Source organism: Panthera leo, chromosome D3 (assembly GCF_018350215.1).
Source record: "Panthera leo isolate Ple1 chromosome D3, P.leo_Ple1_pat1.1, whole genome shotgun sequence".
Lineage (NCBI taxonomy): Eukaryota > Metazoa > Chordata > Mammalia > Carnivora > Felidae > Panthera > Panthera leo.
In genome coordinates this window covers 93,794,957-93,818,615 of record NC_056690.1, presented here as the reverse complement: position 1 = coordinate 93,818,615, position 23,659 = coordinate 93,794,957, and the positions used below count along the sequence as shown (strand labels likewise).

General features: G+C 55.2%; 1 protein-coding gene across 4 annotated transcripts in view; it reads right to left on the bottom strand.

Annotated features, from left to right (window-relative positions):
• Nucleotides 1-601: 601 nt before the first annotated feature.
• Nucleotides 602-23,659, bottom strand: part of NFATC1 (nuclear factor of activated T cells 1) — a 105,392-nt gene continuing 82,334 nt past the window's right edge. For all 4 annotated transcript variants that reach the window (XM_042909801.1, XM_042909804.1, XM_042909802.1 and 1 more), the window contains one exon: nucleotides 602-2,340. In XM_042909801.1, the coding sequence (XP_042765735.1) occupies nucleotides 2,297-2,340 (44 nt within the window). In that variant the 3' untranslated portion in view covers nucleotides 602-2,296. The remainder of the gene's footprint in view (nucleotides 2,341-23,659) is intronic.

Here is a 23,659-nt window from a genome sequence, read left to right as displayed (position 1 = left end):
AAAGAGGAAATCTTGCATTTCGGGAAGTCCTAAAATCAAAGCACCGTTTGTGACAATTCAGAATCATCAGTGCTGGAGAAGTTCTGGGTTTCGCGCTGGCTTTATGAACAGCTAGACAGCGTTTCCCTACCTGAGCTGCAGTGGGTCTGGTGGGGAAAGGGGCCGAGCAGCTGGAAGGAGCGAGCAGAGCGACAACAGGTCTGCGGACACACATCATCTTCCCAAGTGACGGCCGCGTGGCACGCGGGCGTGCGCGTGGCCACAGCCTCGCCCGGGTCGCCCTTCGGAGTGGAAGCGTTTGGCTCGAGTGAAAGCTCCCCGTCCGCCCGGCCTGGGTGAGCGGCTCTGAAGCGCGGCGTTTAGAGCATCTGCGGCCGCGGCCACACGGCCGCCTCTTCCGTGTTCCGTGCAGGCCTCTCCTCGGACGCGGAGGAGGGGACCCCACCGCAGGGGCAGCCGGTGCTTTGTGGTCGTGCCGGGGCGGCTCTGCCCCACAGCGCTTCGTGCAGATGCCAGCGGAACAGGGAGATACCGCAGGAAGTCCCTGAGAGCCGGGTAGGATGGTCCGCGCACGTAATGAATCACCGGCAGACTAAGATCGTCCGGCAAAAAAATACTGCTTTATTGGATCTATTTCCTAAGCACAGACAGCGGACACAAATACCAAACGTCTCCTCTCCTTAGGACAGCCTACCGAGCAGTGTTCCATGCGAGTCCTGGGGCGCTAACTGCGGGCTGCGGTCTGGGCTACGGGCGGGGCAGCAGCCTGGGAGAAGCGGGGTCACGTCTACGCGGAGCCATACACCGTCGCCCGTGGCAGTTGTGTGCAAATGCTACAGATGTGGCTTTCGGGGCCGTGTCCTTTCTGGGAGTCAGACAAGAATAAGACATAACCACACTGAAGAGCAGTTTTAAAATCATCGTTTCTGCGGGAGAGCGTTCTCTACCGTGACGTTATGTTTCGTTATTGTAACTTACGACCTCCGCCGGCGGGTGCAATTCAGGCATGTTCCATGAGGGGGCATGAATTCCTAAGGCACAATTATTAGGTTAGCCAATGAGACCATGCTTTTTGGTTACGTGGAACAACAGGCCACTGCTAGGAACAACGTGTAATAAGCTGTTAATTGCACAAACGCAGTAGTAAAGCTTACACTAACCTATCCGTTAACAGTAACTAGTCGGAAAACACACTACAGTCGCTGCGTGTTAAAACGTTTTTGGTAATCGTTGTCTTAGATGAAGCGGAGATATAAGGCTTCTGTGAAGTAACAATCTTACAGCTGAACAAATATATTACACTCCTCTTGGGATGTTATTTACAGTGACTGTCCCACCTGCCGTCTGGTAGCATCCAGGCGTTGCGAACGCACGTCTCCCGGCTTTCTAAAGTGCTCGGCTGACGGCACGAGACGACGAAGGCCCGCTGGAGGGACGTGGGCCCAGTGCACGCAGCTGAAAAGCCAGGCTTTGTCTTAGATGCACCTTCCGGAACGGACGCTGGTTACTGCTGCTGACACGGCAGCCCTCGCTGGGCAAAGACCGGACGTCACCGCCTCTGTCGTTATTATCTGTACTTAAATATGTGCCCAATCTGTACATACATGCAAATGCAAGAGCTGTCGTGTGGCAGACAGACTTCTTTTTTCGTCCAGCAGCCTATCTTGTGCTATCATCTTACGCGCGCTACGCTCAAAGCCAGATTAAAAACAAAACCCTAGCATGCTACAATTAACGATCCTATGGTTCCAGTAACACGGGGGAGGGGGCAGGTGACGAGAGCGAGGACAAAGCAGAAGGTCTCTACGATGCACCGAACGAGGCAACAGATTGCACGCTGCAGCCTGAGGAAAGCTGAGAAAAAGCAGGAAGCACGTGTGAGGTATTTCTCACAATGCCTACCTAGCTTGCCAGTATTCTCCTAATTTACACAAGAGAAAGCCTCAGGATGAAGTGTCTTTATAGCTTCTGCTCCTACAAATACTCTCCTGGTAGCAGACTCAGGGCTCCCCCGTGGCGCCCCGATGCTGGGGTCTGCGTAATAAGGCACTTCCAGCACTGGAGTCCCCCCGTGGGAGGCGCGCCCCTTTCAGTCTTGACACGGGAGGAGTGGCCCGTCCCGCCAGCCGCCGGGCAGCTTCTGTGAGCGGACAATGCAAATCTTCATGAAGCCGGGGATCTGACCGGCACCAGGGCTCTGCTCAGTTTACTTGAAGTCCTGGTGCCGAAGCTCAACGGTCAGCGGCCGAGTCGACACCACGCGGCTTCGGAGCGAGTTCCGTGTCGCCAGCTACGATCAGATGTTGGTGCTGGAGAGATCGTTCCGGATTATCTCATTTACTGCAAGAAAACACAACGGAGAAATCATTAAGGAAACGCTGCTCTGCCCAGAAGCGTATGTAAGAACCAGAAATCCCATCAGCCATGCTTTCGGGCAGTCTCGCGGAGCCCACGACAGGGGGTCTCTGGGCAGGATGGAATTCCTTCCTGCTCCCCACCGCGGGCCTGGGGTGCCCTGAGCCGGCAGCACGCAGCTGCCCAGGACCCGGCTCCACGACTCCAGGGGCCGGCGGTGGTCGGGTTACCACTCTAGTCCAGAAGCACGGTTGCGAACCGGCCCCGCGACGGCGGGCTCCGGGAGAGGCGCCAGGCGCCGGTCCGGGTGCCGTGAGCGCGTCTTCTCCGGGCAGGAGCGCACAGCTGGCGTCTCCACGGGAAGAGGTGGAGGCACCCCCGTGAAGTCCATGCTCAGAGAACCCCCCTCCTTGCTCTCGTCGTCGGACAGGCCACGTCCGAGAGGAGGGCCGACCACAAAGCGGCCAGGGCCTCCCTTTGTTTGTGGCTCTTCCTCCATTTTTGTTTCCTCGTCCATGTCCACTATCAGCGTGTGGTTTTTGGCAGCAGGAGAGGAAATGAGCGAAGCTGGCAAAGGCCATCGTGAGCGAGCTGCACAACATCCCTCTCTCCACCCCGTGACCGGCCCCCAGGCAGGGGACGCGTCCCCACGGCCCACTTTGCCAAGAGAACTGGGGGGTGGGGAGCACACGCTCACGTCACGGAACTGCCCGGGCTTCCCTTTGCCGCCCAGATAAATTCCGCGTGTTTCTGCAAAGGCCCCAGCGGGTCCGAGGGCGGCTTCCTGCAGCCGGCAGCTGGCACACCTGTCATCACCCCCACCCCTCCCCTAAATGCCCTTTCGACACCCCTACTATTGTTAAGAACAACAATAATAAAACGGGGTTGGGGGAACCAGGAACTGTGTCATATGGGTGCTGATAACAGCCCGGCTTCACAGGCGGGAGCCTGCCCGCGAAGCCCCAGGCCACCAGCTCTTCCCGAAGGTGCAGCCCGGGCTCAGACCCAGGGCCATGGCGTCCCACACTGTGCCCAGGCCCACCCGTGGCCTGCAAGGGGGCCGCCTATGGGGTGGGGGGTGGGATGAGTCACTCAATGCAAACACCAGAAGCACAGCAGGCCAGAGTGGGCGCCAGGCCAGCATGCCTGCAGAGGACACATCTGCCGGGGACACGGACGTGATGCACGAGCCACACCTTCTCTGAAGATGGCACTGACCTTCAGGCACAAAACACCGGAGGGGCCGTGGCTCACGCCGGGCGAGTGACTCTTCCCAGCTGCTGATGAGGCCCGGCTGCTCAGGCCAGCTCTCAGGACAACACCCGTCCCTGGAGCGTCCCAGGGGTCAGCCACACGCAGTTTCTCTGCGACACTCTGGCCGCCCAGCTTTGCGAGGCCCGCTAGAGAGCCCTGAGAAGCGCGCGGCCGAGGCACCTGGGAAGGCAGGGAGAGGTGCTCCCCGCTTCCGCCGCCCGGACCACACGGCCTCCCCCGTCACTTGACCCCGAGACTGCCCTGCGCTCCCAAGGTCCCAGGTGCCACGGGCCCCTGGAGCACGGGCACAAGGGCCTGGGCCACCAGCGACAGCTCCCCTCTGCCTCCCGCTTCACTTGCTGGGCCTTCTGTTTCGAGAGGCGCGCGTCCAGCTGGTATTTTGCAGAAGAGCTGACACAGAAGAACATTCGCACAGAGAAGGATGACGAGCGCGAGCTTCCTCGGGGCCCTGCCTTGGCGCGGAGAAGGTCCTCCTGCCATTCGCGTGTCTCCGGACCACGCGGGGCAGGCGGGACATCCTCAGGACGGCACGAAGCCGCGTGCGGAAAGCCCAGCCCCGCGGTGGCAGCTGGCAGAGGCGGCGACCGCCACCCCCCCACAGAGCACGTCGCCACGGCCGGCGTGGCACCGGGCGGTTTAGAAGTCTAAAAGTCTCACATCCTCCTACGCTGACCGGGCCGGTGGGCCCAGGAGCCCTTCCTGACCCAATTTCAGATGGAAGTCTGGGGGGCGTCCGTGGCGACGTCTGGGCTCCGGGCCCGGCAGGTGATGGCACGGTGGGACGGGGGGTCCGGCCACCACAGGCCTGCCTGGGTCGGGGGCTGCAACACTCAGCCATGACAGCTTGTGCAGACTCGCCCTCCTGGACAGGACGCCCTGAGGGACGGGCCGGACTTGTCAGTTACACACACGGGGGTCTGGGTGTCACTGCTCCTTCCACTGCCAAGGACAGCGAAGTCTCAGACCAGAGATGCGACCCTAGTGAGATCACTGACCAGGTGGGGGGGAAGTTCTCAGGGGCAATAATGACCGGGAAGTCGGGGCGTTCTGAGGGGCTATAATGACGGAGATGTGAGGGAGCCAGACAAAGAAAAATGACGGAATCTGCGGGGCCTGATGGTTAATAATGAGGGAAAATGTGGGGAAGTCACAGGGGTAATAATGCCGGAGAATGTGGGAAGGTAGAGGGAGTAATAATGATGGGGAAGTGTGAGGGTCTGAGGGGGAATAACGATGGGGAATTGGGGAGGTCTGAGGGGTAATTACATCGGGGAAGTTGGGGAGGTGTGAGAGGTAACAGTGACGGGGCATTTCAGAAGGTCCGAGGGGTAATAATGGCAGGGACACGTCGGGAGGTCTGAGGGGTAGTCGTATCTGGGAATGTGGGGACGTCTGACGGGTGATAAGGACAACCAATAGAAGGGAGGCTTGAGCAAAGCAGCCACGAATCTTCTAGTTCGCCCGGGTTACACAGAGCACAGGAAAAACAACATCTGTGTGACACGACAAAAGGGGAAGCAGCCTCAGGAGCGGGCTTCCCCTTGCTGCCCACCGGGTCACCTGAACCTTGAAGGGGGAGCCCGAGGTGGGTGGGGGTAGGGAAATCACTCAGCGCACCCTGAGCGGCCCAGGGACCCGGCGGAGCGCGTCACGGCCCTCTGTCCTGGCACCTGCCCCCACCCAGGCTGGCAGGAGGGTCTCAGGAGGGCTGGGAGGGCCGTGCTCCTGGCCCGTCACTGGCGTCCGTGGGTTTCTGAGAAGTCACCGGCCCCGCCTGCCTCCCAGCAACGGCCGGCCGGAAGCGAGCGGTCATCCGATGCCCCCGTCCTCCAGGCCCGGCACCGTCGAGCAGCGTCACAGCGCGGCAGGCACCTTAGCACCGCGCTCAGGACCCACGCGCACACGCCAACGCCCTTCGGACCTGCCCTGAGGTCCCCTCGGGAGCGCACGGGGCAGCCGCAGCTGACAGAAGGGGCAGGTGGACCAGGTCCCCCGCACAGCTCGGCCGCACAACTGAGGGCGGGACAATCGCACAGCCACGCTGTTTCACAATCTGTGCCTTGGCCTTGCGGGGAAAGCCACGATGGCTCCCGCTCCAGACGGACCTCAGGCAGGGCCCGAGCGCTCCGAGGGCCGGGTTGAGGACGAGAACGCGGGGTCCCGTCGCCCCTGGCCTCACCCTGGCCACGGCCTCCCACTTGTCTTCCGTGAGGTCACGGTTCCGAGGCCCCGTGAGTCCACAGCCGCCCCCAGGGGCTTGTGCTGGTGACTTTGGGGGCGGTTTTCTCTCTGTTACGGTTTCCTACAGTGTCTCCTCTCTGCTGATAGTTTCCATCTTCTTATTCAGCTTTTCCACCGACACGAAGGGTTTTTTCTCTGTACGAGTATTTTGAACTGCAGGTAACATGTGACCCTCGCAGCTTGTCAGCCACCTAAAAGAGGAACCTTTGCTTTGCTTAGTGTCAGATGTCCCTGCAGCAGGATGTGGTGAGCTGTTATACCACAATTTAATTTAATGAGAAAGGTTTTTTCCCTCGTATTTAAGTTTTCTCTCAAGCGCTCCCAAGGTGGAAACTACTGTTTTTTTTCCTGAAACTTCTGTGGCAGTTTGAATTCTTGTTTTACTCTGGGATACGTGTGCAGGATACACACACACACACACACACACACCCGAGCCACCTCGATGTGCAGATCTGAGACGGAGTGAAAAGAAAATTCGTGTTTTTTTAACATTTAAAGTCTAAAACGTACAAAGCACAGGCACGCGCTCTCACCTCCGCTCACGTTACCTGTCCACCGTCACTGGAACCTTCCAGCAACACACACAGATCTCGCGGCGATTTACAAATAAGTTCGCAAAGTAATCAGTGAAGGGTCCTTTCTAAAGTAAAATTTTTGTATTTTCATCTAACGAGTTTCCTTTTCAACACCATTTTGAAAAAAAACGGACTTTACAGCCTCGTGCTGTAGTGAAATGGCCTCGGTTTACCCCTGGTGCGCTTCTGTCGGACTCTCCTGAGACAACGTGACCGAAGGGGGCGGCGAGGGTCTGAACCTCACTGAACATGTTTTCCTTCTTGACGCCTCGCTTATAAGCCCAGTTTCCCCTTTTCGGAATTCCTGGTTTGTGAAAGCGGCCAAGGATCTCAATCAGAATGTCAGGAACCAGCACGGGGCAGGTCGGCCCCGCACGTAGGCAGCCCCCTCCGCTCCCCACACACACGCACGCGCACCGTTGCCGTCCCCCGCGACAGTCCCAGGAGGGAGGCAGACGCTGCGGTCGCAGGTTTGGAAGCAGAGAGTGGGAGGGAGGCTCGGCAAGTGGCCACGGCGGCCCTCGGGCTCACGGGTGAGGAGCTCCGCCAGCCCAGGGTCCGCGCCCGCGCCCGCCAGGCCCCCTCCTCCCAGCCTGGCCTCTACTCTGCCCCTGCCCCTGGTCCCCTCTGTGCCCGCAGGGCTGCTCGGGGCTCAGAACCCGGCGTGAAGGGTGGGGAAGGGCCGAAGGCAGGGCCGCGTTCCCCTCTTCCGCGGCTTCTCTTAAAACACCACCCCCCACTGGCGCCATGCACACAGATGTGGCATTCTGTTCCGTTTGTGCTAAAAACACCTACTTTTTTTCATTCATTTCTCCTGTACTAGCTGTTCTGTGCCTTGAAAAAAAAATTTTTTTTTTCAAGGAGGAGAAGAAGCAAGCGACCGGAGGAACCAGGAACCACTCGGTGTCTGTACGGCCACCAATTTTCCACTGCATCGTCAGAACGAACACCGCACATCAGCATTTCCTTTGCTCTGAAACAAACAGCAAAGGGAACTGACCGCCCTCAACTCGATCACACAGATATCAAAGCCAGAGGTTTGCTGACACGCCGTACGGGAAACTTCATTCAGAAATCCCAGCGGCGTGGCACGGCGGTCCCAGGCGCCGCACGGACGGTCTGCCGGAGGCCCTGACACGACGCTGCCCGCCTGACACGGGCCCTGCTCTCGCCACGTGTGCCCACTCGACCGGTTTTAAGTCTGTTTTTCCGATGTGACGGCCCGGCACAGCCGCCCGCTGTCAACACACCTTGCCTGCCCGTGGGGGCCTCTCTCGGCCTCCGAGGCAGCTTGCTCGTCGCCGGCCTGGGGAGGAGGGTGCCGTCCATCTTTTCGGCCCCCACACTTCCTCCGCGACAGCCCTCCTTCCTACCCTGAGGGAAGAAGTGATGGTGTGTGCATCTGTACTTGACTTTAAATGACAGGGGCTTGGAAGTGATGACGGCATCCTAAGACTAGAAAGGAGACCCGGGGTCCTGACAGTGTGTCCCTTAGATCCTAAGAACTATAGGACGCTGTGCGATCAGAGTTAAAATAGAACCAGACTCTGGGAGGGAAAGCAATCCCCAGAAAGTGACAGAAACGACCCAGCATGTAGGTGGTGCTCGTTTTGAAAGGCGGCCCGACCCCTGTTGTGCGGGGTGGGGGGGTGCCCGGGGCCGTGAATGAAGCCACTTCAAAGCCCACAACTCCTCGTGGTCCCACGATCCTCTAACTTTCTCAGAACTCAAGTCCCTTCACGTGATTGCCGCACCATTTAAACGCCGGGTCAGAGATTCATGAACGGAGGCCTGTGACCTTCCCCGGAAAACCTGACGTGAGCTCTTTGTGCCCCAGACACTCGCTCTTGGGGCGGACGCAGCAGCGGGAGGGCCGGAGGAAGACGACCTGGGTCCTGTCCTCACCCTGCCCCTGCGCCTGACTGGAGCCTGCGGGTCTCCTCCACGACAAGGGGGCTTGGCCGAGACCCCTCTCTGCCCTCTGAGTCGGGGATGCCGTGACCACGCCGAACGGAGAAACCGACCTCCCGGCTGGAGTTGTGCGTGCCGAGCGTAAGACAGCACCCTCCCCAGCCCTCTGGGAGGTGGATGTTATTATCGTTCTTCGAAGATGGGCCCAGAGAGGGCAGGGGACGCTCCAGGCCTTACACAGCATCGTCAGCGGCCTGAGCGACGGCCTCCTTGGGGACAGGCTCTCCAGGCTGGCTTTCTGAACGGCAGGGGGACGCGTCGACGCGCCCAGCGCGTGCTCAGCCAGCCTGCTTCCAAAGCCGACGTGCCACAGGACTGGCACTTTCCAGTGAACTTTCAGTTTCCTGTCCGTGGGAAGAATGGACTTTCGGGCATGTCAGCGGAGGCCTGGGCTAGGCCACGCTGCACGCGCGCTCACAGAGACTCACAACGGTGCCGAGAGGCGGGGGTCATTTCCGTGTGTTGAGTTTCAGTATTTCCTGCACAGCGTGTGCGTTCTTTACAGGATCAGAGCACCTCTCCGTGTAGGCGTGTCGTGGGCTAACGCAAACACGGGCCGCGCGCCCCGTGTCTGTCACAGAGCGCCGACAGCCCCGGACGCAGCCCTGAGTGTCGCCCGGGGCGAAACAACTGAACGGACGCCCCCGGGCTGCCTCTGCCTGGCCCCACAGGCCTGGGACCGTGGGCGGGGGGGTCTCTGTCCCCTCTCCCTGGCAGGAACCAACCCATCAGGGTCGTGGGGCCCACGTGCGGGGCTTCGGGGAGGGAGGACACGGGAGAGGCGGGTGTCCACACAGACACTGGGCCGACTTCCTCGGGAGCTGGGTTTGGGCCTCGGGAGTAAGAAATCCAGTTCGGCAACGTTCCCCCAGCCACACGGCGTCATCTTTGCTTTAAAAAAGTTCAGTGAAGATGGCTAAGGGCTATACTTCACAAGTAACACTCTCGCGTCTGCCGTTTGAAAAAAATATCGATTGCGTCGGTACTCGTTAACTTGATTACGTAAAACACATTTTTAAAGCATCTTCCTCCTTTCCGATAGTGAGGTTAGTTCTGCTAAGGAGACAGTTGTCCCGGGAAGTTTTAAAAATTCACAGTCAGCCTGGCAGGGCCACTGTTCCTTTTTCATTTCTGGTTTGAGGACAGGCCACGATGCCGCTTTTTCACGAAGAGGACGACTTTTCAAAAGCCATCGCTGTCCTTTAAACACAAGCCACGTGGGAAACAAACAGGCCTGAAGGATCCACACAGGATTAAGTTCTGGGCACAGGTCCTGTGGCCACAGCGGCACTGTCTCGTCCCGTGGGCCCGCTCGAAGCTCACGGCCAAATTACGTACCGCGTGTAAAGAAACGTACGAGGGTGGTTGGTACGCGCTTACTCAGTTTTTTCTGAGGGACGGCAAAATGCGTGCCCTTCATCAGAGACATTTTTATTTTTAAGGGAGAGCCAAAATAGCTTTGTGAGGAGCAAAACAAAACAGGAAGGCCGTTTTCCCCATTCCTATAACTAAAAGATAATTTTAAAAAGTATTTGCTAACTTTCCCAGAAAATACACCGTTAGCTAAAGTTAGCGCTGTAACCCGAGAGGATGATAATTTAGGCAGACAGCAGCGCAACCAGAAATATCGCTGGCCAGGTAGTGTCTGCCGTGTGAACCTCTCCACGGCCAGTGGTTCTGGGACGCGGAGGCCACCGGACGCAAACCCTAACGAGCGCGCGGGTCCTCGCTGCCGAGACCTTCCGTGCGGAGGGCGTGGTCCACGCGGTCGGTGGTCTGCTGGACACACGGTGTTCACATGCGCCGCTGCACAGACGGAGCCAGACCTCCTTGGTGACTGAAAGCATTGCGGCAGGGGTGGGCAGTGCGTGAAAACGTCACGATAAAAGCCACCGCTTGGAAAGGTAGGAGCAGAGAAGAACACGCTTTTGTTCCCCCCGAGCACGGGTGGGCGCTGAAGAGAGCCGGAGCCGTCTCTCGTGCGGGGTTTTAATTTCTTAAAAGAGGCAGCGTCTTACAAAGTCCGCCGTCCCTACCTCCTCGTTCACAGGTGGGCGCTCCGTCCGTGGCCTGGTGTGGACGGCGGGCTCAGCGTCCACGCGGCCCCACCTGGCGTGGCCGGTGCTGTCCCCGGCCCCGCACGGCCTCGGGCGAGAGCAGGTGCCGTTCTGCAGGACTGTCACAACCATGGCAATTCTGAAAATGCAGAGTTGCAACATCACCGAAGTCCTGTTTTACTTTTCTGACTTTTTTCAAAGACGCTTTGTGAGGCGGTGGAAAATGAGGCCGTCTCTCAAGTTTCATTAAAAAGTAAGTTCCCGTGTTACCTCGGGTGTCCTGGACCCATTTCAGCCTTCACTTATTTTTATCTTTTTAATCATAATAAGCCACTGCCACGGGGCCTGCTATTTTTGGAAGGAGGGACCGGGACGGCGAAGTCTGAGTGACAACAAGTCACGGTTTTAATAAAACATGACCCTCCCGACTGCGTGTGGGGCTGGCACTGGCAGATACTATTGTCACACGGGACTGTCAGCCATTAAAACAGAATAATTTTCCTGCCTTCAGTGCCTGCTTCCTTATTTAGCCCGAATACTCCAGATAATGCGAACGCCCGTGTGGAAACTCCAGCCTCCGTGGGGACCGGGCCGGCCACGTGACTGGGGGGTTCCGCGGGCGTGTGGCGGGCGTATGCTCCCCTATCACCTGGCCCATTTTTGTATCCACGCCAAACTCACCCCACAGTCGCTCCTGGGGATCACTAAACCACCAGCGTTTTTCCAGGGCTTTCTTTGTGCTGCTAGAAAACACATTCCCCCGAAATATACAATTTCTATTCACGCAGAATTAACAGAAATGAAAAAATAAAAGACCGAAAAAGCTGCCTTTAATTAAAAAATAACAACGTGAAGTGGACTGAGAGAGACAGAGAGACCATCGGGCTGCTGCCTCCTGTCTCCCTGCCCGGGGACACCAGGCGGTGTCCTCAACACAAAAGGCGCTAACGAAGCAAGTGGCTCCCGATCCTTTGCGGGCATCGGCAGCGTCCACACGACGGTGCACCGGCTGGGCCTCGGCAGGCCGCACCAGACCGCCCGCCGGCCGAGCGCAGGCCAAGCGCCCTCCACCCGCCTGGCAGCTGCCGGGTTTGGTCAGAAGAGGCCGCTCATCACGGAGGCAGAGGAAAGGCTCAAGCCCACCTGTTCCTGGCTTCACGGGAAGTGAAACCACACCTTATCGGTTAATGTGAGTTTGAAGTAGATCCTCACCTTACCAGAGAACCATGAGTAATTCTGTCAGGCGGGGCTGCCCTGCTGTAATCACGTAAGAAAGTGGTCGCTTAAACAGCCGTCTGTACCTGCGGGATGGCAGGCGGCAGACACGAGGTCCAGGACCCGGGTCCTTGCGATCTCAGCAACGACCGCTACAGGGCAGAGAAGGAACAGAGTGCCGTGTCCTGCCCGCCCCGAGTGTGGACCTGGGTGAGGGCCCTGGGGACCCACCGCACTATTCATCGTATCTTGCACGCGTCTGAAACTTTCATAATTAAATGCCAACACCGTCTTCAGAGGCAAGCTGGAGCCCGGGAGGAGCCGGTGACTGCCGGTCAGCCTAGGCGCCTCGGCTGCTACCTGGGAAAGCTGCTGGGCGGCCGAGGCCATCCCACGGCAGCGCCCACCCCCAGCGATGTCCTCTGCACCAAGACACCTTTTCACCCTGCCACCCGGGACGCCCGCGTCCCGCTCCTGGCTCTCCTGGCCCCCCGGGGGAGGGCCACCTGCTGCCACTCCCGTGCTCACGGGCCCCATTGGTCTGAGCCCACCTTGAGGGTAGGAATTGTTCCTGTGAGTATTGAGAAAACCGACCAGCAGCGAAGCCTGCTTCTTTATTCTGTGAAGATCTGAACAGAAAAATCACAGAACGCAGGAAGAAAACCGTGTGCAAAACCGAGCTGGTAAGTTCCTCTCAGAGATTCTGTGTGTGGAAGAGACAACTGAACTGAGAGGGAGCGGCCGCCAAATACAGCCCAGGGAACAGGTCCCTGGTCTGGAGGACATATTGACCCTGGAGTGGAAAAACACCCAAGATTGAATTTTTGTATTGATTATCTGATTATTAATCTTTATAGAAGCTATTCCAACACTGCACATAATGAGTAATTCATCACAGCATATTAGGTGCCACGGAAGCTGCATTCAGTATAAAGGGCCATTAAGTTTCTTGTAATTGCCCATTACTGGAGCTTTCGTGAGTTCTAAATCAAATCAGCAGGACCGGCATGTATGCGCTCTAATTGACTTTATGTAATAACCGCGCGCCCCTGGTCCACCAAGAGGAGCGGTCTGGCTGTGTCACTGCGCTCCCGAAGACCACTTCTCGGCCAGAGGCCTCAGGTGGAACCGCCATTTCCGACCCTCCTCGAAAGGACAGACCCGAGCCGTCGCCCGAACGCGGGAAGGACGCGGGGGGCCCGCGGAAGCACCCCGCCTGGGTCTGCAGCTTTCTCAGAGCTGCTTTCCGGGGGGAGTCTACCTGCTCCGAACTCCCGACGGAACCCAAGCCTGGAGACGGGTCACGTCTTTCAGAGGCCCACGCATCTGCGGCTGTCCACGTGGAGCAGACACGGGACAGGTTACAGCCTGTTACAACCCAGCCTGTCTCACTCTCCTGAAAAGTCCTCCCAAAACCACCTCTAGGTCCCCAGACTCAAGGCAAGCGCGCGGTCATCAGCGGTCCGGCAGCTTGGCTCTGTCTTCTCGAACCGCTATTTCAACTGTGACTATCGTCAGCTGCCTGACCTCCTCTGCCCACTCCCCTCTAATTTTCGAGGAGCCAGAGAACCGAGGTGTGCGTGTGTTTTGAAGGCCCCGCGATGCCGGAACAGAGTGAGGGATCTGCAAATATTGTTTGTTATGTCCTCTTTCGGAAGTTGAACGGATCCTCTGCGTGAGTTTCCAGGAGACCGAGCGAGAGCTAAGTAACAGTCTCACCGGAGGCTTCTGGGCATTTATTGCTCAGGCCGGGCCGACGTCACCGCCCAGCCACGTGGCGGGCTCGCGTCTGCCGGGTTTCTTCCTTTTGGTGGGGCTATGAGCCACCCATTTGCAAAATCTGGCATTAACTCTCTCTCCGTTTATCTACAATGGCTTCCGGAGAAGCCTTAACATGTGTCCTCAAAAGGAGGCAACGTGCAGAGAACGAGCTATTTAGAAATATGCGTGCACAACAGACATTAGCTCAGACTGAAGGGGCGCTGTATCGGGCGTGGGTAACTTTACGGCAAAGCAGTGTCTGAGCTTTCCCCGGGGTCTTGACGGGTCTGTGGCCATTTCCACAACAAAGAGCTACACGGACTAGCCGGACGAAGTGGACAGGTCCGGGGTCCCGGGCACAGTGCAGGCCTAGGCGCCCGAGGTCAGCCCCTCCACCACGGCTCCACCTTCCCCACAAGTGGCCAGAGGTCTGGCCACACTTCCACGCACCCATCTGAGTGCTGACTTCAGGAAGCCCTGCTCAAGTGGAGGTCACCGATGCAACGGTGACCAGAGCTGCTCTAAGAGTCCCCCGAGTGTCTGCAAAGATGCTCCCGGTGCCCAGGGCCCTGCTCTTTGCAGCTCGGGACACCGAGGGGCGCCAGGAAGAAACCGCCCAGAGGGTTGTGCGTCCTGAAGCTCTCCTCACCTTCCCAGCATTTAATGAATGTGCTGGATGCCGTCTGCTCGGCAAAGCCCACACTCCAGGTCCCAGCTCCTCCCAGCGCAGAGGGGCCTCCTCCCGGCTGCGCCTTGGCGGCAGGTAGGAGCCGTGCCGGTGCCCGGCCACCCCCGCCGGCTCCCCAACGCCAGGCTCTGCCGACCTAGCAGGGCGGCAGCTGGGGACGGCTCCGGGCCGTGTGCACTGGGCCCCACTGCCCACCTGGCCTTGAAAACACAGAAACAGGAAGCAGAACAGAGGAGGAAGCGGCAGGCCAGGGAAGGGCCGATTCTGGTAAAAGGCTCGCTTGAAAGCCCAGGTCAAAAGGCACCCCCAGGGAGCCTGCCACGCCTCCGGGGAAATGCTCACCAAAGTGATCAATCACCCAGTTTCCATCCGTAGGTCTCCGTGCCATACTTCATTCCGCCCTATCGGGACAGGAAGCTGCACGCAGGATGGAAAGCTGGCACTTGGTCCCGTGGAAACCACCGTTTCCATCTCTGAGAGTGACAGAGCATCAACACCGTGGTTAACGGGTGATGAGAGATAAGGACCAGGGGAGCGGAGGGCGGGTGCGGCCGCTCTGTGCACTTTCCAGCGTTTGGACAAAGTTCGCCACGACAGTCCGACGCGTGCTTCCCACGCTTTTAATCCAGACAAACACTCGATGAGCGGCCAGACCTTGACAAGCAGGTTTTGGGCGCTTTTCTTAAATTCAAGTGCATAAAAAAAATGTGGGCATGCCCCTCTCCCAGCCCCAGCACTGCAAGCTGTCCTGTGGCTTTATCAAGTGTGGCCGCAGACACCCCCGCCGAAGCCAGAGCGAGCCCGCCGCTGACGGGCAGGCCGCACGGCCCAGCGCCACCGCCCTCCCTCCGTCCACCGCCCTTCTGCTGTCCAGCCATCTGCCAAGAGGAAATAACTTCGCTGTGCTGGGAGTCTGGGAATCCCAGAAAACAATCTTAAATCCACAAAAATAATTGAAGTTTGCTTCTACTGAGCCACTTGGTTCCATTCTGATTTTTATTACAATGTCAACAAGAGTTTAATTTGTTTTAAAGTTTAGGTTCTTAAATCTGAGTGATATACGGTAGTTTACGGCTTGCTGGCAACAGCTACCGTGGAAAAAAAAAAAGCAAAGTGCAAATGAAGGCGACTCGAGGTTTGACACCGTGAAGGCGGGGAGGTGTGCCAAGAGCAGCAGGCACAGCACGGCCTTCCCCACCCGGGACGCAGCCGTGCCGCGGCCAGGGGCACGCTCCCTGTTCCCCGATCTCGTTTGGGGATGGCAATTCAGGGGAAATGTCCCGAGATGCAATTTCTCACGAGAAAGGTTCTCAGATGCCGGCTAGGGCCGTAACGGCGCCACTGTCTTATCTGGAGTCCCTTCTGGAAACCGGTTCCAGCACAAGCCCGAGAGGGGCCGGTGGGGGAGAAAGGTCTGCCCCACCCAGAGGGTCCCGGCGCAGGCAGCGCCGAGCCCGTGGACTTCTCAGAGCCACCCCGGCGGGGAACCCATCGTGATGCGGACCGCCGGCCAGGACCTGCCCCCGGTTTCCAGCCCAGCTGTCTCTGGGCCACGGCTCTCAGCCCCATCAGAACCATCTGCCCGTGTCAGGGGCAGAAAGGACAGAGGGGCCGGACAACAAGGCTTTCCCTGGGGTCTTGACAGGTCTGTAGCCATTTCCACAACAAAGAGCTACACGGGCTAGCCGGAGGAAGTGCACAGGTCCGGGGTCCCAGGCTTCTTCCTTTTGGTTTGAAGGGTGCTGCCCGTGCGCGGGTCCCACTTTGGGCTCTCAGGCCCAGCTGCCCGCTCTGAGTGACCAGCCAAGGCCCCAGGTGGCAGCCAGGCTCCCCTACATCTGTGTGGCCAGACGGTGTCTCTGTGGCACTTTCCCCCTTTCCCCCCTGCGGTGGACTCGGGCTAGAGCCAGACCCGAGGCAAATCACAGGCGTTTCTGGACGCCGCCGAGGGCCATCAACTGCCACTGTCCTCCGGGCCCACTTCCTGCCGTATCTAAACTAACAGCAGCTGTGGGGCCTGATAGGGCCGAGTGCTGGGGAAGCCTGCACCCTTGGGTGGGAGAGAGGACGGCCGGGGGGCTGATAACGCCGCCCCCAGGCCCGATGACTGCATCCTGCACTGTCTGCCCCATTTCAGAACAAAAGAACACCGGCCGCTGGCTCTGCAGCGACAGCGTGCGCCCAGGGCGGGGAGTGGTCTGGCTGACTCGGCCCATTGTGCGCAGTATCAGGCTCTGATTAGCCGGGGTCCCCTGGGCCCGATAAGGGCGGATGTTTCAGAAAGGAACAGGCCTTCTTTGTTCTGTAGTGTGTGTAAGTGTCCGCGTTATAATCTGCAAGGAAGGAAGAACCCTGCTTCAAAATTCAAGCAGAGAAAGGTACAGGGACTCCCAGCTCCGTGCACCCACCCGACATGGAAACCGATGGACAGGCTGCATGCCCGACGGTGGGAGATCGAGGACGCCGCCACGAGGCAACCAACGGAGCGGCCCCTGGTACCACTCACTGGCCGTGCCCCCAAAAGGTCCCTACGTCGGCTAAATAGGGGATAATGTGGAAGCACACGCAGTTTTGCGCCCCCCGAGAAATTCGACCGCCAGCATTGTGTTTATGCCACATACAAACAGAATTGTCTCCCAGCTGTCCTTAAGAAAGGAGTCCGAGGACCGTACGTGTTCCACAAAGGAAAAACCGTACGTGACACACACAAGCCTTCAGCTTCAAAAGAGCCGTTCTGCCTCTGGCATCGAGTGTGTTAACAAACGTGGGTGACTTTGGAAGGAAGCTCCTTAAGCCCCGTAACAGATGCAGACCTAAAGCCATCCCTGGAGGTCTGGCTCTTCTGGACACGTTCACACGGACGGAGCCACGTAACAGGGGGTGTTTGTGTCCAGCTTTTTGACTCGGCCTTGTGTTTTCCAGGTGCACCACGCTGGAGTGTGTGTTAGCACGTCAATCCTCCTTCTGGCTGAGTAACACTCCATCGTCTGGTTGTGACATGCCTTTCCCGTCTGTGGTCCAGGGGCTGGACACTCGGTTGTCTCAGATGTTCGGGCGTTAAAAATGCTGCTGCTGAGAACATCTGCACGCAAGGCCTTGTGTGGACGTCGGTGCTGACTTCTCGTGGGCAGATACTGAAGCGTGGAACGGATGGGCCACGGGACACAACTGTGCTCCCGTTTCCTCTGCCCTTTCCCAAGTGTGCCGCTGCCATTCTTGCTTATCAGACTCCCTCCACTGGGTACAAAATCACCTCTGTGTCGGTGTCACAGCTGCCCTCCCTGGTGACTGACGACGTTGAGCATATCTGCACGTGCTTATTGGCCGTTCACACGTCTACTTAAATCTTAGATGCCAGTTTTTGTCTAGGCTGTCTTCTTATTGTTGAGATAAGACCTCTGGTACATTCTGGATACGAGCCCTCGATCAGATACGTATTTTGCAACTATATTCCTTAGTCAATTGTTTGTCTTCTCATTTTCTGAATAGTTCTTTCGAAGCAGAATAAAATTTGCATTTTGATGGGGTCTCATTTGCCCCTTTTTAGATATTGGACTAGGTTTTTTGGTATCATATCTAAAAAATCTTTGCGTAATCTAAGGTCTTGAAGATTTTCCTCTTATGTTATTTACTACGTGTTTATCGTTTTAGCTTGTACATTTAATTCCAGGATCAATTTTGAGATTTTTGTGTACGGTATGAGGCTACAGGTGCAAGTTCGCTCTTTTGCACGTGGATGTCCGATTCTTCTGGCGTCATTTGTTAAAAAGGCTATCCTCTGCCCCAGTTAAATGGCTCGGCATTTTTGTTAAAAATCAACTCACCATAAATATAGGGATTTCTTACCTCTAAATTCTGTTCCGTTGATCCTTATGTCTTACGCCAGTGCCACGCTGTCTTCATCGTTGTAGCTTTATAGTAAATTTTGAATCGGGAAGTGTGTGTCCCACTCCGTTCTTTGTTTTTAAAATTGTTTTGGCTACTCTGAATCTTTGAAATTCCGTATGAATTTTAGGATCATTTTGTCATCTGTCATGTTACTGAAAAAAAGCAAAACCAAATACCTGCTAGAATTTTGATAGGGACTGCACTGATTCCATAAATTAATTCCATTAATTCCACCGTGATGAGAATTAATCCTTTAAAATTTACTAAGGCTCGTTGTATGAATAGAAAATGTACCCTGGAGAATGTTCCACCCACATTCCACTCTGTTGAGTGTTCTATCCATGTCTTTTGGGTCAAGCTGGTTGACAGCACTGTTCAATTGTTCTACATCCTTCCTGATTTTTTGTCTAGTTATTCTGTCCATCACTGACAGTAGTGTGGTGAGGTCTCCAGTCATTATTTTTAAATCGTCTTTCCGTTTATCCCTTTAAATCTACCGATTTTTGTTTCATGTTTTATGCAGGCGTTTTTAGGTGCAAGTATATTTAAAATTATTGTATCTTCTTGCTCAATTTACATTTCACTCATTATAAATTGTCCCTTTTTGTCTCCATCAACATTTTCTTTCATTTTTTTCAAGTTTATTTGTTTTAAGGGGGTTGCAGAGAGAGAGGAAGAGGGTGACAATCCCAGGCAGCATGGAGCCTGATGCGGGGCTTGAACTCACGAACCATGAGATGGTGACCGGAGCCAAAATCAAGCATCAGACGTAACTGACTGAGCCACCCAGGCGCCTCGACATTTTCTTTGGTCTTAAATTGATTTTGTCTCCAAATCTCTTTTGGTCACTGTTTGCTTGGTATATCTTTTCCATCCTTTCAACCTATTTGTGCCTTTAAATCTAAAGTATGTCGTCTGTAGACAGCACATAATTGGGTCCTGCTTTGTTTTCTTTTCCCTAATCCAGTCTGACAAACTTTACCTTTTTATTGGAGTATTTAGTTCATTTAAATTTAATGTAATTTTGTTGTAGGAATTACATTTGCCATTTTGTTGTTTGTTTTCCATGTCTTGGGGGGTGGGGGTTGTTTGTTGTTTTTCTTGTTTCCATGACCTTTCATTACTACCTTCATTTGTGTTAAATATGTTTTCTAATGTATCACTTTAATGCTTTTTTTGTTTGGTTTGGCTTGGTTTCATTTACGGTGTAAATTTTTCAATTAGTTTTTGTTGTGGCTCTTCTAGAGATTATAATATACAGCTTAATTTAAAGCCTTCTAGTTCAGTCTTATATTAACTTATTCCTAATAACATAGAGATCCTTTGCTTTGATATAGCTTCCTTCCCTACCATTCCCTTTCTATTATTGTCACACAAATGACATCTTTATATAAGCCAATCAGAATAGTTTTGTAATTTTTATTTTATGTATTTTCTTTTAAACAAGTTTGAAGAAAAGAGTTTTGAAATATGTATGCTGTCTTTTTAATTTGTCTACAAAATTACTTTTTACCAAGTGCGTGTATCTGAGTTGCCAACAGCCGAGAGGACTGCCTTCAAAACGTCTCCTAGGTCAGGTCTGCTGGCAACAAAAATATCCACATCGTTGTTTACCCAGGAACAGTTTTATTTCCCCATTTAAAAAAAAAATTTTAATGTTTATTTATTTTTTGAGAGAGACAGAGACAGAGCAGGAGCAGGGGAGGGGCACAGAGAGGGGGAGACAGAATCCGAAACAGGCTCCAGGCTCTGAGCTGTCAGCACAGAGCCTGACGCGGGGCTCGAACTCACAAACCGTGAGATCATGACCTGAGCCGAAGTCGGACGCCCAACTGACTGAGCCACCCAGGCGCCCCATTTCTCCTTCATTTTTAAAGCTAGATCTGCTAGCTATTGACTTCTTGGTCAATGGTCTTTTCCTCTGTGACCTCTGCGATTGCTAGTGAGAAGTCAGCCACTACTCTCGTTGAGGACTCCGTGTCCCTGGGGGCTTGTTTCTCTCCTGTTGGTTTCAGGATTGTGTCTTTCCCTTTGACTTTCGACAGTCTGATTATAATGGGCTTAGCTGTATTTCTTTGGATTTATTCTACTTGGAATTTGTTGATTTTTTTTTTTTTTGGATATGTACAATGTTTTTCATCAAATCTGAGGAGATTTGGGCCATTACCTCTTCATATATTTTTCCTACCCCTTTCTCTCTCTCCTGTCTTTCTTGATTCTCAGTATGCCTATTTACATGTTTTATGGTTTCCCACACATTCATTTTCCTTTTTCTTTCTATTCCTCAGACTGGATAACCTATAGACATTTCTTCAAGTTCGTTGACTCTTTTTCTCTGCCAATTCCAATCGGCCTCTGAGCCTCTCTAATGAACTTTTCGTTTCAGTTATTGTACTCTGCAAGGCGAGAATGTCTACTTGGTTCTTTAAAAAACTTTTAATCTCGTTATGGATAATCTCTATTTGCTGAGACACTGTTGTCATACTTTCCTTTAATTATTTAAACACAGTTTCCTTTAGTTCTTTGAACAGATCTCCAGCCGCTGACTTAAAGCCCTTGCTGCTAAGTCCAACAGCTGAGCCCTCTCAGGGACACTGTCTACTCTGGTGCGTAGTTTCTTCCCCGTCTGTATGGGACATATTTTCAAGTTTCTTTCCAGGTTTCGTAATGTTTTAGTTGAAAACTGGGCATTATAGATAACGTATTGGAGGAACTTTGGAAGCAGACTCCTCCGCCAATAGGGTTTGCTCTTTATTTCCCCCTTCCCTTGCTGCTGTGTATGTGATGACTTTTCTGGACGGATTCTGTGGCTCCTGTATTCTCTGTAATGTGTGGCTACTAAGTTCTCTATTCCTCTTTGAAAACCATGTTTTTATTTTGAAGCCTGGCTTCCCAAGGGTCACCCTCAGGTCAGCAGGGTTAATGGTCAGTCGGGAGGTTTCTTTAAATGCCTTACATCTCCACCTTCTGTTGATGAGATCGAACTGCAGGCAATCCCCAAGTCAGCCTCAGCATCCACTCTGCTTCCGCACAGGGTCTCCAGGCCAGCCCGCGGCGAACGACCCGGTCCTTTCTTTCCCCGGGTCTTTCCTGAGCATGTGCGCGTCTGTGTGCACACGTGCGGTCTCCCGGTCCCCGGGAATATGTCGGGGCTTGTCAACCCCGCTGCGGTCACCTGGTGTGGCCGGTCTCCCGCTGGCCCCGGTTGAGATCCCAGCCTTGGCAATCTCCCACAAGCGTGAGTCCAGCCGTCTGTGTTTTCCATCATGGCCCGGCAAGACGACCCTTCCAGGGAGCTTCACCACCAGTCAAGACACTGTTTGCGCTTCGGGGCAGGGTGTTCACAGAGCCCCACAGAGGCCAACGTCCTTCACGGTCTGTGAAGCTGCTGTCTTTCCACAGCTATGCTCCAAGGAGCTGGGGAAGGCAGGATGGGAGTAGCCCCTGCTTACACCATCACAGACCCACTCTTCTTCGTGGGTCCGTTTTTTCTCGAGTAAATGCTTTTCAGTTTGTTCCGCCTCTTCGGTGAATTTCCAGATTGTGAAATGATTGATTTGGTAGTTCTGTCAGTATTTTTGTTGCTTTCTTTGGGAGTGCTGACCCCGTGAGGCCCTCTCTCCAACACTCTGCAAGTCCTGTCTGTCTTGGCATCCTTTCCGAGCTCTCAAAAGGTGCCTCCGGCAAGAACCAGAAGTTCTCCGATGAAGACACACCACGGTCCTCCTGGGTTTGCAAGGCCCACGCACGCTTGCAAGCCAGACTTTCAAGCAGGACGCTTTGCACGTCACATGTCTAGTGGGCGGAGATACTCATAACGGAGCAGACCCTGGTAAAGAGGCTGCACTTACACCACAGCTGGCAGATCCCCGTGGTGCTCCTGGCCTGTCACTTGTTCAGTGTGATGTGAGCACATTAGCCAACCCGTCTGCGAGCCCCGTCTCCCCTGCCGAGTGTGGCCAACACTGGCACTTCCGGCCACGGGTCTGTTCCAAGGCTGAAGATGTGAACTGAGAGAACGTATGCAAACAGTCAGTCTGAAAAGCACCGAACGCCGTACTGTTACTGGCACATGGGTTCTCTGTTGACAACGATGCGTCATGCTCGGTCGGGAACGACTTTCTCAGTTCCGACGGGAAGAATGTTGCTACAATTCCAAGCATCCGTGTTCTTCTCTGCCTGAACGGGACGGACTCCCATGAGCCAGTGACTCAGTGTTCCTTAGGGATCCGTAGGTAAGAATACACTTTTCTGTCAGGAAGATCGCTTAAAAGCGTCCGTGCCTAGCCGTCTCTTTGCCTGCAGCTCCAGGGGCAGGAGAGCCCAGCGCCCGGCCTGAGTTACAGAAGAGTCTGGCTGCTCTTACAAAAACACAGTTGTCCGACAGATGTAGACAGAGCCCTCCGCTGCCCTGGTCACCACTCTCCCCAAAGAGACGCCAGGCCCTGACGGTCGATCGCCAACCGTGCTTTTTGAATGTGGCTATTATGCTCTTAAATGCTTTGCCTTACAGCTTCACGCTCCGGTGACGCGGCACAGTGGCGTGCTATTCGCAGGCTCACAGATCTGAAGGTATCTGTAAAGAGCGCTCATTCTCAAGTAGGAAAGCGCCGCGAGCCTCAGAGAAAGAAAAGGCACGGAGCCCAGGCCCGAGTCGTACAACTTGATCTGTGGCAGAGACAAAGCCATTTAAAGAACTCTCAGAAAGGTGCCCTGCTCTCTGCAGGAGGAAGTCAGAAAGAACCAGCATGGCAGTCATGAAATGCTCGTCCACGCACACTCTGCGACTACTCAGAGCTTGCCCGTGACAGAGGACAAAAGCACCACGAGCACGTCCCACGCTGCCCACAAGCACAGTCACGTCTGGGCATCAGCTGCTGGCGGGTCCTCTGCGCTCCTGCCTTAAGTAGATGGAAGGCTGCTGAGCTCCATGGTGGTCTTGGGCTCTTCCCTTTGCTTTCCCTCTCCAACTCCATTTCTTCATCTCAAGTTAATACAAAGAGGGAAACGAGCTAAGGCCCGTGACGGCGAGGAGAGGCGGAAATATCACTGACGGCAATCCCACGGATCCCCCTCCAAGTACACAGAAAGCAGACAGACTCTAGAACGATATCGTCATCAGAAACAAGATAACTCAAAGCACTCCATGCTTGTAGGTAATGTCTATACCAGGTAAGAATGGAGGAAAGTGCCCAGAACCTCACCGACACCGGAGCCCCCACGTCCCACGAGCTGAAGGGCCCCTCGCCCGCCTGGCCCCGCGGCACGTCGGAAGGAGCAGATGCTCTGACGTCACGGCCCGACGGGTTACGGGCTGGGTGCCGGTCTGTGTCTGCTCGCTACTTCTAGAGGGCCTTCCTCAGCAGGCCTCCCGGACCCCCCGTTCTCTGTCCCCTCTTCCTCCACGGAGGCCCGGCCTCCTGACCACTGCTGCCCTGGGGGTCGGCCGCAGCGGGTTCCCAAGGGGAAGCACGCACCTTCTGAGACAGCGGCAACACGGGGCTGGGGCGCTGCCCACGTCCACTCGAGAGACCTTCGTCACACTGACCAACAGTCTCTGCTAGTTGCCGGGTCACACTTCGGTTTATCTGGACAAAGCCTAAAATATTTACACCAACGTCTGCGTATCTGAC